Here is a 13,821-nt window from a genome sequence, read left to right on the forward strand (position 1 = left end):
TCATCAAATATGGTATCCTACATATTAGGAAACTTGGAAGCTAGGGTTTTTGAGGTAGTGGTATATGGAAACTTGTTTCCATACCATATGTCCTCTAATTCATATATATAGGATGTTGTACTCTCCTGAAAAGTGTGTGAGACATAGAGCTGTCAGTCAAGATATTCTCCTTAAAACCTTTGAACACATCCCATTACACAAATATGAGATACACAAAATTATGCATTCATCAAGTTTTTAAAAAATCACAAAACATTCGATAACACAAATACGAAATACAAAATACTTAAATCTTAACTTAATAACGATTTATTCCAAAAATAACGATTTATTTCAAGTTCCAACTGCTAACTTCCAAGTGAAGTAACAAAGTAACATGGAATAAGGTTCAAATTGGCCACTGAACGTAACCTGAAAGTGCAATTAGTCCACTGAACGAAAAAAAAATGTGCAATTAGGCCATTGAACACTCCAAATGTATGCAATTTCACCTGATAGCAGGTTACCTTTCATTTCATCAGGTTGCCTGCTTACATGGATGATGAGTTAACATTTTAAAATATTTTTTTAATACGGAGTAAAAACTTTAAAATTAAAAATTAAAAATTAATTGAAAATATTAAAAATATTAAAATATTAATATTAAAAAATATTAAAAAATTAATATTTTAAAATTTTTAATTTTAATTTTAAATATTTATTAAATAATAAAATTAATTAAAATACTAAAATATTATTATTAAAATATTAAAAAATTAATATTACAAAAAGTAAAAAATATTGAAAAAATAATATTTTTAAAGTTTTAATTTTTATATTTATTATTAAAAAATTATTTTAAAATGCCACATCACCATCCATGTAAGCAAGCAACCTGATGAAATAGAAGGTAACCTGCTATCAGGTGAAATTGCATGCCTTTGGAGTGTTCAGTGGCCTAATTGCACTTTTTTTTTTGTTCAGTGGCTTAATTTCAGTTTCAGCTTACGTTCAGTGGCGAATTTGAACTTTATTCCAAGTAACATTACACTTATTCAGTCCTTCATGATTCATCATTCAAATTTAAAATCAATAACAATTAACAAAGTTTAGTTGTTCAAATTCTTCATTCCCAATTTTGAAGTATTAAAATTTTAATTTTATTAAAAAGAGTAAGTGGATAACCCATGAATTATATGGGTTATTTTTACCTGTTATATGGGTTGAGCTAAAAATGGAACTGGTTAAATTTTTATTTTTATTTTTGCCAAATTTTTCTAAAAACGGATTAAACGCAACCAACATGTCAGGTTGGACTCGTATGGACAGCTATACTGCCACATTTTGATTGATTTAGTAGAGTAATGGCTTGGATGAAATGCCTTGAAAGCTCAACATGATTGATTAACATTGATCACAATGCCATATAAGAACCGTGATGGCATTAGTGGAATCCAAACCCCATTGTGTATAACATCTATGAAGAATGAAAGAATAACCAATGAGATTGTGCATTCTGTTTCTTATTTCAAGAATCACCAAATGGGAACCAGTTTTGGCTCCATCATATCACTACCACTATCTGCAAGCAGGCAGGAAGACATAAGGTATGTGAGCAAATACAATGGAATAAGGAGCCACTGTTATTGGCTCAGATGAATTCAAATATCGCGGCTTCATCTCCGGTATGCTCCCTGATGAATCTACACTCAATTCATTCCCATTTAGCAGCATTGTTTGGCTGTGCAAATCTCCACCCTTTGCTGTCAAATGATACTCTTCTCTTGTCATTGTACCTCTCTTTTGACTCCGCGGTGCTGATCTCTTTCCATGGCTATGGCTATGGCTATGATGGCGGTGGTGATGATGATTTATATGACTTATATGTTTTCTATGGTGCACAAAGCTTCCATTGTACGCAACATTGGCCTCCACAGTAGTGTTGCTGTCTAGATTGATCAACAATAAGGTGATGCCTCCCTGCAAAAGAGAAAGATGATTGTTATTTTCATCACCAAAAGGAAAGGAAAGGGGTATGGTTAACCCGTGTAGCCCGCCAACCCGCATTTTCACGGGCTAGGTCCCATTTCCATTTTGACATCCCTATGATAGGGTGGGGGTTAGGGGCAAAAAAGTTATTCCACCCTATTTCTCAGGACAAGAATAACCCCAATCCAGCAGCAACTAATCCCAGGCAGGGGCAGTAATGTTCATCCACCGAAAAGTAATTTTAGTATCTGCTTGTAAATTGAACTTACAGATTGCTTTGCACAATGAGCGTAGGCACGTATTTTCTTTGTCCCCGAGAAGCTTGTTGATAGAGCGTTCCTTCCCATTAATCGATGCCAAAGAAGAGCACTGCAGAGCGGGAAGCAGAATTAGCATGTAAGACTAAAACAATAAATAACAACCAACATAACTAAGCCGGACTATCAGATCATATGTACTGTTATCATAGTAAAATCTTAGAGACCTGTAGTAATCTGGATTTGGTACAAAGGTAGTAGTGTTAAGTAAACCGTAGTTTCCTCCAATTAGTGTCTGCCGGCAGTATGTTTTTGTATCGTATGAGGCTGACATCCCAAGCTGGTCAAGATACCTAGGCATTATTTCCAAGACTGTATGTTATCCGGGGTTTTAATAATTTAAAACGAGCAATCATGAAAGTTTCATCATATATATATGCATTCAACTTGAATTGATTACCAGAAGCTAAAAACAAAGGCATTAGTGACATGGTTGCGGCCACTGTTATAAGCCCCTCCGGCCTCGCCAACCCAAGCATTAACTGAAGTTTCAGAGCTATTGAGAATGCTACGCAGTTGATTAAATGTGTCCGCTTCACCATCAAGATAAGATGGATCGAGGATTTTCTCAATAAGGTGTTCATCTCTTCCTATTTAGCCAGAGAAGGAAGGGAATTGCATATAAGATGGATGGATCTCTGATTCAAGGTATGACTAAAACTAGTGAGCATATGCATATATACTCTTTGAAATATATATACCTGGGCCAAGATTATATATGTGGTGAGTGATCACATCCAAAGAATTATTTGTTTTATCTACAAATTCTGTGAACCAATTTGCATCGAAGAATCCTCCAGGTGCTATGATCAGCGGCTTATAGCTAGCATCCTTATAAATATTTTGGACTATGTTGTGAAGATGAGAAGTGTCAGAAGCATACTGATCTGCTGCAACTCTTACACCCACTCCACTCCCACTCAACTCATTCCCTGACAAAATCATGAATAGTATTATTCTTATTATTATTATTTTGAGTTAATGCTAGCAGGGGTCCTCCGAGTATATTGGCACCGCCACGTTTAGTCCTAAACTTTTAATTTAACCAGACATGGTCATTCAACTTTGAAATTTTTAACCATCCCTAGTCCTAACTTTGTCCTTACTTACACTAACAGAAGGACCACATGTGGTTAAATTTGAGAGTTGAAGGACCACGGGTGGTTAAATTAAAAGTTTAAACATGGCAATGCCACTATAATCAGAGAACCCTAGCTGGTATTATCTTCTTTTTTTTTTTTTTAAACTTATGATTCTTTACAATGTAGTATCTATTCTATACTTTTTGAATCTTTTTCAACCCAAAGAATCAAAGACGCTGCTCGTTTGAAATACACACGCAATAGAAAAAATGTTGCAGTGTTAAGAAATAGTGACTTCTCTGATCTTACCCAACTCCCACCCGTGGATAGTGTAACCCTTTTCGACAGTATATTTCATAAGAGATTCAGCATTTGTTGAATCCCAGGCTCCAACAGTAGAAGCATCGGACTGTATAGATCTTCCCGTGAGAGCGTTCAAGCCAAAAATGATAACAGCTCTGAGTAGAACACGCAAAGATGATACATACAGTTAGGAGTGCTGACATATATATGCAGGACATGCATAAGCTGGACAAGGAATGAATCTCGTTGGTTACCCGGATTTATTAAAGAACACATTTAGCTCATCCCATCTAGACAACGGCAAACACCCTTGACTGAAAGAAAATGTTTCTGATGTGTTTGAAACAAAGGAAGTGCAAGGTACACGATCATCTTTAGTTTGGTAGATAACCTTATCTTGCAAAGTGCCACCCAACCGAATTTTTAAAGGTGAGAATGCTGCAGGGATAAATACAAAAAGAATTGAAGTTTACGTTACTACACACATACAAAGCTGAATTTGCGTGGAACTTTGCTAGAATATAATGGTTTCCTACCTTTTATTGCATTTAAAAAAATAATGTTACTAAGATCCTGCACAAAAAAACACATGAAACAGAATCAGAAGAAAGCTCAAAATGTTAACAAGCATACTAGCATAGCCTTCACATAATGCAACTACTAATTGAGGTACAACGCTGCTAATTTTTTCCTTGTTTTTCTGATTTTCTCTTCACAGTAATATTATAAATTTTCAATGTAGTTATTTTCCTTTTCCTTTACAGCTTTGTATGAATAGAGAATAGTCCTTTCAACATCAAAGACAATCTAATGCAAACTTCATTTATGAAAAATAAAAATTGCAAATGATGAACCCAAATAAGATACTTTGTGCATATTCAGATTCAATTAAGAGTCAATCCTACTAGTATAATACACCTTGCACATGAGATACATGAAGGAAAAACAAGTTTAATTCTTTTCACTTATTCTTCTCTCAATAAATTCAATTACTAGTCTAATTCTCAAGAGAGAAGAACAAGTTCAATGAAATTAACAGCAGCGAATTTCTGTTTTCAGAGTCTGCAGTTCTTAGCATTACAACTATGGGATTTTGTGGGACTAATTTATTTCTCAGAGAAATATATTAAAAGCAAAATCCAAAAACACGCATAAACCACCAACACCTATGTTGTTGAGTGGGCATCCAAGTTGGTTTTTGAGTCACTGTGACATAGAGACCTCTGTTCAATTTCAAATTGAGACATTTTCTTGCCAATTTATGCAACTTCTCAAATGTTAACATGGTCTTTCTTGGTTTTTCAAGTGTTTGCAAGGTTTGATTTGCAGAGGTACTGGTGAACTTGTGAGCTACTTCTTGAACCTTATGCCCCATTACAATAGTTAGCCAGAAAAGATTTGATATATTGTAACAGTGGATGGGTACAAAAAGTTGAGATTAAAATTGCAAACATGTTACATTTAGCAGAAAAAGAATGTAAGCCAATAAGCAAGATTTGCAACTCAAACCTAAAAGAAGAAAAAACACTTTTAGATCAAAATGCATAGATAGTATGATGTAAATTTTTAGTAGGTGTGCATTTTATTTTTTATCCAGCAGCTTGTATTTGGCAGGAATGTGTGTCAGGTCAGTAGTTGCAAAGAAGACATACCAAATTTAGCAGAGAAGCATGGCCCCAAGCACAGGTTCCATAGTCACACTTCTCAGGTGGCCACCAATCCAAGGTAGCACATATGAAATCACTGTCTGTCCTCCCAATCCTACTTTTCCCATCCACATAAACAGTACCTTGAACACCAACAGTTCCATACCCAGAAATCAAGCTCACATTGAACACCCCCAATACCAAAATGCACAACCTCATTTGCAAGAACCATGAATGACCCATTGTGGGAACTTGACCCAAGAAGCCCAAGATCTACACAGATCTATTTATGCGGCACTAGTAAGGAAACACATGGCTTGCTTGCTGACAAACTTGCCATTGGAGGGTAAGGCTTAAAGAGACTTTAAAATATACTTGGAATGAGAAACAAACAAATAAAAATTAAATCTTTATTTTAAAATGAAAGAAATTTTTTTAAAAATTGGTGTATTTTATGGGTTTTAGAGATGGAGAGGAGACTGGGGAAGGGAAGTGCCATACGTATATTTATTTGGTAAGCTAAGATATTGAATAATGTGAAATTTGTTGGGGGTGGGGACCATTTGTTGTGCTTTGCTTGTGTTAAGTGTAAAAGAAGGTTTATGTGCAAAGGAAAAGATCTTAGTCATGAGGGGGAGCCACCCAGGGAGGTGTAACGGGGACCATAAAGCCTCCACTTCACTTACTCCTCGACTTATGACAGCCATATCAGTGATTTTTTTATAGTTTTTAATAAACAAAAACTTGACAATGATAATTATCTTATGATTTGATAGGCATCATGGTTAGAAATGCTTTCGATAAGAAAAGTCTCATATTTGAGTTATATCCTAATTAAGTGTCCGTATATAATTTGTTGTGCATTCCAATCATGAGTTTTTTATTGATGTAAAGGCATTTTTTAGTGGATTTTTCTCCTACAAGTTAAAATTTTTTGTGAAACTCGCAACTGAGAGAAATGGAAAAAAGTTTCCGCCTTCTTGCGCTTTTGGCGCACATTCGCATACAGCGGGTTGATTTTTTTTTATTTTTTTTGTCAAATTTTTTTTTCCTTTTTATTTATTTATTTTTTTTTATCTTTTTCCCATACCTCTTTTTCATAAGCGTCACGGTAAAAACCCAACAAAATCCAAAACGCTCTAATATCATTTATCATATTTAAATTAAAAATTTTATAAACTTAACCAATTTTTAGTTAATTAGGGGGAACTAAATTTTCAATAAGATTAGCAAATTTAAGTTACCATAATTGATGTTTGAAAATTATTTCTTAAATATATTAATGTTGTGTGATTTTAGTTCTTTTCTCAAATTGTTTTAATCAATCTCTATTTTATTCCTCGTCCGTAAAGCAAATATAGAGATGTATTATAGATTTATAGTAAAAGCATATTTTATTAAAAGAATTACTTTATTAAAAAAAAAAATCTTCTGATCCATGGTTTGTCAAATTGGCCCGTAGTTGTCACGCAATATAAATGTGATTCATAGTTGTGTGATATTTGTGCATAACTAAAAACCTAAAAAGCAAAAAGTTTTTTTTCCTTTTATAAAAAAAATGTGCTTTAAAAAAAAGAGTGATGCTAAATTCCTCTCTTGATTATACCTGCCTCCTAACATTCACATTTTACTTGACAATATATGATTAGTTATTATTATATATCATTAATAAATAGATTTTTTTAAAAAAAAAATTTCACTAAGTAAAATCGACCAATTCACAGGTAACCAAGGAATATAAAAAGTTGTAAACCACACCAAGAATAAATATTTAAAAATAACCCTCAATATTGGGTTTGTACATAAGTGAAAATTTTTAAGGTGAAGAACCAAAACCACATAAATTTGATACATTTAAGCACCAATTTTGTAAATGTCAATTATGATAGAACAAGTTGTTGGAGTCATTCAAAGAAGAGAGAAATTAGGAGTTAATGTAGCTTAGCCTCACACGTGTCTTCATCCTTGCCATGTTTCACGTTCGTTTGTGGCTGATGAAGGGGTGGGTTGCTACATCATTTACTATAAATGTAGCAACCTTCCCCATTTGGAAACACACCAAAACAAAGCTTTCTCCCTCCTCCTTTAATTCTTATATCCCATTGTCTGAACAAAGTGAGGTTCGCCTGGGTTATAGTTGGTGTAAGCTTAGCCCAGTTAGTTTGTGTAACCTGTCGAAAACGTGCCGGGATTCTTAACTTACACCGTTACCGAGCAAATAACGCTTTTAAGGCAGTGTTATTGTAACACGACACAGACGTCTTTTCCTGGTTTAGTTGTTATTCTTTTCCTAAAGAGTGTCATGATAAGTTGACGTTGTCTCTATTTCCCAACAGTTAAAGCGTTATTTGGACAATAGTCAACCTTTTGGTACGATGGCTCCCTCGGTCATACCCGATTTATCCAAAATAACCGCCCTCGATGGAAATAATTACAGGCGGTGGGCTGAAAGAATGCTGATACTCTTCGAACAACTAAAACTAGTTTATGTGATGTTCTGTGATCCACCCGAACCTGCTCCGCTAAGGTTCCCATTTCAAGAAACAAGAGAGATTAGTCCTGAACTGGATTTTACTCCTGGCCAAGAACCGGGTGTAACTCTGAGGCAATTTACAGATGATAATAAGGCAACTAGAGGATACCTTTTGTCACAAATGACAGACAAATTGTTTGACATTACAAGACTCGGCAAAAGTTATTTGGAAAATGCTGTCAGAAAAGTATGGTGCCAATGATGCTGGAACTCAAAGTGTCAGAAACAACAACAACAACAAAAGGAGTGGAAAAGTTAAGAAAAACAAAGGATGCTGTTTCGTGTGCGGTAAGCATGGACACCGAGCATCCCAATGCTATCATCGCAAGGGTAAAATTCACAGAGGTCAATCTGACGGAGTAAGATGAGTATAGCATTTCCTTAATTAGTAGTTATTTTGAGTAGTTCTTATTTGCTCTAGCCTCTAAGAGCTCGCATAAAATGGGATAGTATTAGTACTAAATATTAGTTGAGTTGTGTAAATTTTGAATGCCTATTAGTGCTTGTCATTTCAATGTGTTGAATGCTAATGACATTGTTGCATATTAATAGACACAATTAATAGTGACTTGCACAAAGAAATATGAACTGTTTAATGAGATACAGTCACATAGTTTGAAATATTTGAATTGTGTACTGAGAGTGTTTGTCAAACATGATAAGCATATATCAAAAGCTTTTCACCTTGTGTTGGTAGCATGGAAATGTCATTATTCTTGAATACTCTGTCTGGGAAGGTGGTTTTTAAGTAAACTTCGGTTTCACCACTCGACCTGGGAGTTTTTAAGAAGTAGGGTGTTGGTCATGCAGGCTAGTCAAAGGGCTACTTAACCCTCACCTGAAATGAGATTGGCTTTTACATGCTATCAAAGCTTTGTAATAGGCATTGTTTAAGTTGATTTAAATTACCTTTTATTATCAAAAGGGTACTATGTATTCTCTTGAAAATAAATTTAAATATGTATTGATTTGCATTATACCAATGCTATATATGAGTTATGTGATGAAGGGAAAATTGTGAAGTTGAAATAGCATAACTTTGAATGCTAAAGTTATAGATGTTGAATTTCATCTTGATGAAATTTATGTAGATAAACCTTTCTCCAATAAATGCCAGTTTGCATATAATCTTTGAGTATGAGATCTAATTTTCAAGAAAGTATGTGAAATTTATGTTTATGTTGTTCAACTTGAAGCAACATGCAACATGCAAACAATATTATCTTTGTGGCTTACTGGTAATGCGTATTTGTATATATGATTTAAAATATTAATTGGGAGATCCTGAAGATCAGGGTTCCTTTATATAGTGAAACCCTAGTGGTTTAAGGTAACTAATTTGGTTGAAATATATTCCATTGTTGAGAGTGTATTAACGAAGTGCAGGGTTGCTATAAAGATTGCATAGGTCGATCTGCGCATGAGCCAATGTTGGGCACCAAAGATCAATCTGAGTAAAATATCAAGTACTTTTGAGAAGAATACTTGTAATCGCTGCATTGTGGGGGTAATCAGCTCTTTATATTTCCTTTCTATAAATTTCGAACTTTACCAAGAGCAATGATAAAAGAGAACGTTTCATGTTAAACATGAAAATCTCTAGGGTATTATTTATGAGTAAATAAAATACTCGTCAAAGCGTACGTAAGTTTGATGGAGTTGATCATCTTATGTTAATAGTGAAGACTAATTATGAGATTAGTCGTTGAATTGTTGATGGAATGACTTAAATTCCAAGAGGTGATGAATTCATAGTGGATCCCACTTGTGTGGTCAAACGAAGCCATGGAAAAAATCACAAAGTAGTACACTAATTGGTCATTCTAATGATCTATGTACTAGTAAGGTTGAGCTACAACTCTTAATGAATTTATAATCCTATGAGATGGGTGGTCCTATTGAGATGGACTTGATGAGTTCACCGCTTAATAATTGAGAGAGTGAGCACAAAATGCTCTTAATGATTTCACACCCTAATTTGGGTAGTCTATATTGAGATACGCTTAAAGAAATCACATACTTAAGGAAAAAAAGGTTAACCACCTTTTCTGAAAGATAATGAGCTATCTTTCTAGTGCACTCATTGGCATCCGGATGTCCAATTGAGTAAAAATATACAAGAAGCATGATGTTCTTAGTGAACTACCATATTTATGTCTTTAACTACTCTGTAGCCTTTAAAGGTGGTCTATACGGAGATAGACTTGACAGAGTTAAATGTCTATATTGAGATAGACTTGACAGAGCTAAATGTCTATATCGAGATAGACTTGACAGAGTTAAATGTCTATATTGAGATAAACTTAACAGAGTTAAATGTCTATATTGAAATAGACTTGACAGGGTTAAAATGTCTATGTTGAGATAGACTTGACAAGGTTGAATGTCTATATTGAGATAGACACAACAGACTTAAATATTAAGGTTTAATCATAAGCAGTCAAAGAGTTTGACTTTCATAGAACCTGCATGTTAGAGTTGATGTGTGTCTTGAGTTCAAAATTTGTCTAACCAATGAGTTCAAGAGTCATATCACTCTCGGGAAGGAAATTACTCAATGTCACTACGTATCAGTTCAAATTTAAACACTGATATTAAGGTTAGCTCGTTTGTATTGCTCAGACATTGTCCCTTCTAGCTTTCTACTTTGAATGTGTAGGGATTGTTGGAGTCATTCAAAAAAGAGAGAAATTAGGAGTTAATGTAGCTTAGCCTCACACGTGTCTTCATCCTTGCCATGTTTCACGTTGGTTTGTGGCTGATGAAGGGGTGGGTTTGCTACATCATTTAATATAAATGTAGCAACCTTCCCCATTTGGAAACACACCAAAACAAAGCTTTCTCCCTCCTCCTTTAATTCTTATATCCCATTGTCTGAGCAAAGTGAGGTTCGCCTGGGTTATAGTTGGTGTAAGCTTAGCCCAGTTAGTCTGTGTAACCTGTCGAAAGCGTGCCGGGATTCTTAACTACACCGTTACCGGGCAAATAACGCTTTTAAGGCAGTGTTATTGTAACACGACACAGACGTCTTTTCCTGGTTTAGTTGTTATTCTTTTCCTAAAGAGTGTCAGGGTAAGTTGACGTTGTCTCTATTTCCCAACACAAGTTGGCCTATGATATATAATTTAGGAACAAAAAATGCAATTCATATACATTAATGAAAAATTAATTACACTCAACTCTTTATAATATAAAAACATTGCAATAAGAGATCGAGCTCGAATTATTATTATTTTTAATATGCATACTTGTCTCAGTATTTTTATACATTAATTTATTCTGACCTATCTAACTCTATCTAGAATCTATTGTACCATTCATAAACAATTAAATTCAAATTCATATTGAAATAAAATCTTTTATTTTTTGCTTACAACACCTAATATCATCTCCACCCAAATTTGACTCTTGAGGAAAAATCACCTCAAATCTTAAGTTCTATTAGCAATTCATTCCAAATTGATGGGCTAAGGGGATGTTTGGTAAATAGATGTTAGCTGATAGTCGTTAGCTGATTGGGTTAGTAGTTTGACTAGTTGATAACATTAGCTGATTGTAAAAAAGTGTTTGGTAAATTAGCTGTTAGCTTATATATATTACATGCAAAATGATTTTCTCAAAAAAATTATCGAAAGCTTTTTGAATTTTAACATTTTAGAGTAATAAGCTGTTACAAAAAGTTAATTAATCAAACACTCATATTGATTGTTTAACAAAGTCAAATAGCTATTAGTTGTCAAATAACTCAAAATTGGCTGATCAATAGGCTAACTATGTTACCAAAAAGGATCTAAATCAATATTTTTTTTCACTTTGATCATCGTTGGCCTATTCACCTCAATTACAAATTTAATTTTTTTTTTTTTAAAGGCTCAACTGTTTTTAAAAAATATTGAAAGAAATTTGACTTCAGGAGGATTTGGTGTAGGTTAGGTACTCTGGTCAACTTAGAAAACAAGTATAACAAACCCTCCATTATGTCTTTTATTCTTTTTAAATTTAGTATATCTTCTCATTTGGATGATTATTTGATGAATAATTTCAGTTGGACCCCTTAAATTCCATAACTATATAGTACATACCCCTTATTTCCTTAGAGTTAGAGATTGATTTATAGGGGAGACAAAATAGAATGACTAATTTTCAGGTTCTCAAGACATTTGACTGGTTTAATTATAATTTTTGTCGTGATAAAATCAATTGTTATTATCAAACTTTAAGTGTACAAATGAAATCATTATTTGATTCATAAGTAATTAGAGAGTTAAAACATGTAGTAGTAATAATAATAATAATAATAATAATAATAATAATAATAATAATAATAATAATAATAATAATAATAAACACTTGTGTGAGATTGTCTCACGAGTCTCAATCCGTGAGACGGGTTGAGTCACCTTAATTTGGGTCATAAACCCAACCAAAGAACAACTCATAATATTAACTATGACACAAATTATGTTGACCTGACCGGTCTCACATATTAAAACCCGTGAGACGGTCTCACACAAGTTTTTACATAATAATAATAATAATAATAATAATAATAATAATAATAATATTATTATTATTATTATTATTATTATTAATATTAATAATATTAATATTAATATTAATATTATTATTATTATTAATATTAATAATATTAATATTAATATTAATATTATTATTATTATTAAATAATAACCTTTTTATTTAGCCAAATGGGAAATATTAAATTAAAAAAAAACTTTTATTTTTATATTTGGGGTTGTTGTTTTCTAATTGTTTTAAGCAACTGCCCTTATATCCAAAGTGGTCTGGCTTGCTTGCTTCCTACTCAAAAATAAGTAAAGAATATAAATTTTATTTTAAAAAAAAATTAAGGAGAGAGATTAGCCAAACCAAATTACAAAATTCTCAATGTAGAGGACAGGTGAGACTGAAATCATTGTAAATAACAACTAACATTTGGAAATTGTGTACTGTTTGTGTTGACTTTGTGCCTTTGTGTGCCATGTAACCGCTAACAACTCATTCGGCCAATACTATATGGGATTCCTCTACCAAATGTGTCGTGTGTCGCAAATTATACTGTGGACCATGGTCCACAATGCATTGTGGACCATGATCATAACTGATACTGTAGTTGCATTTAAAGGATACTGCAGTTGTGTTGAAAAGATACTGCAGTTGTGTTGAAAGGAAACTGCAGTTGCACAGAACAGAGACCGTTCATCCGTTCAATACAACTGCAGTATCCATTCAACACAACTGCAGTATCCGTTCAACACAACTGCAGTTTCAGATGGATGACACAGCCTCTGTTTCGCGCAACTGCAATTCCCTTTTAACACAACTGCAGTATCTTTTAACAAAACTGCAATATCAGTTCAACGCAACTGCAGTATCAACTATGACCCATGGTCCACGGTATAAGGACTGGTCGTGTGTGGACAATTATTAGGAAGTAGTAAATGAAGTATTAAGGGTTTCTGCTAGATGATCCCTATCTAGCTGAGGCGTTACCAATTAAAGAAGTTTCATCTTGACTCAAAGACAACGGTTAGCAGTAGGGGTGTAGACGAGCCGAGCCGAGCTCGAGCCTAGGGTGGCTCGAGCTCGAGCTCGAGCTCGAACTCGTTAAGGATGGCTCGGCTCGAATTCGCGCTCGAGCTCGATGAGCTCAAGAATTGATGCCCGAGCTCGAGCTCGCCAATTCTCGAGCTGCTCGAGTTCAGCTCGAGAAGCTCGATTGTTCGAGCTCGAGTTCAGACTCGTACTCAAGTTCGAGTTCGATTTTGAGCTCGAAATTTAACCTGTTTGATTTTAAATTCATGTTTCAATTAAAAATAAACTATAATATTGTATGTATATATATATAATATGTATTAAAAATAAACTATAATATTATGTGTATATATATATATATATATATATATATATATATATATATATATATATATATATATATATATATATATATATAT

General features: G+C 33.6%; 1 protein-coding gene across 1 annotated transcript; it reads right to left on the reverse strand.

Moving 5' to 3' along the window:
* Window positions 1-1,358: 1,358 nt before the first annotated feature.
* LOC116031656 (heparanase-like protein 3) lies at window positions 1,359-5,774 on the reverse strand. Its single transcript, XM_031273917.1, has 9 exons — window positions 5,323-5,774; window positions 4,207-4,243; window positions 3,925-4,108; window positions 3,677-3,825; window positions 2,987-3,217; window positions 2,686-2,875; window positions 2,453-2,578; window positions 2,238-2,337; window positions 1,359-1,959 (listed from the first exon to the last, which is right to left on the reverse strand). Exons 1-9 carry the CDS (start codon window positions 5,557-5,559, stop codon window positions 1,558-1,560), a joined length of 1,656 nt encoding a protein of 551 aa, XP_031129777.1. The 5' UTR covers window positions 5,560-5,774; the 3' UTR covers window positions 1,359-1,557.
* Between the last annotated feature and the right edge of the window lie 8,047 nt (window positions 5,775-13,821).

This window comes from Ipomoea triloba, chromosome 10 (genome assembly GCF_003576645.1).
Source record: "Ipomoea triloba cultivar NCNSP0323 chromosome 10, ASM357664v1".
Lineage (NCBI taxonomy): Eukaryota > Viridiplantae > Streptophyta > Magnoliopsida > Solanales > Convolvulaceae > Ipomoea > Ipomoea triloba.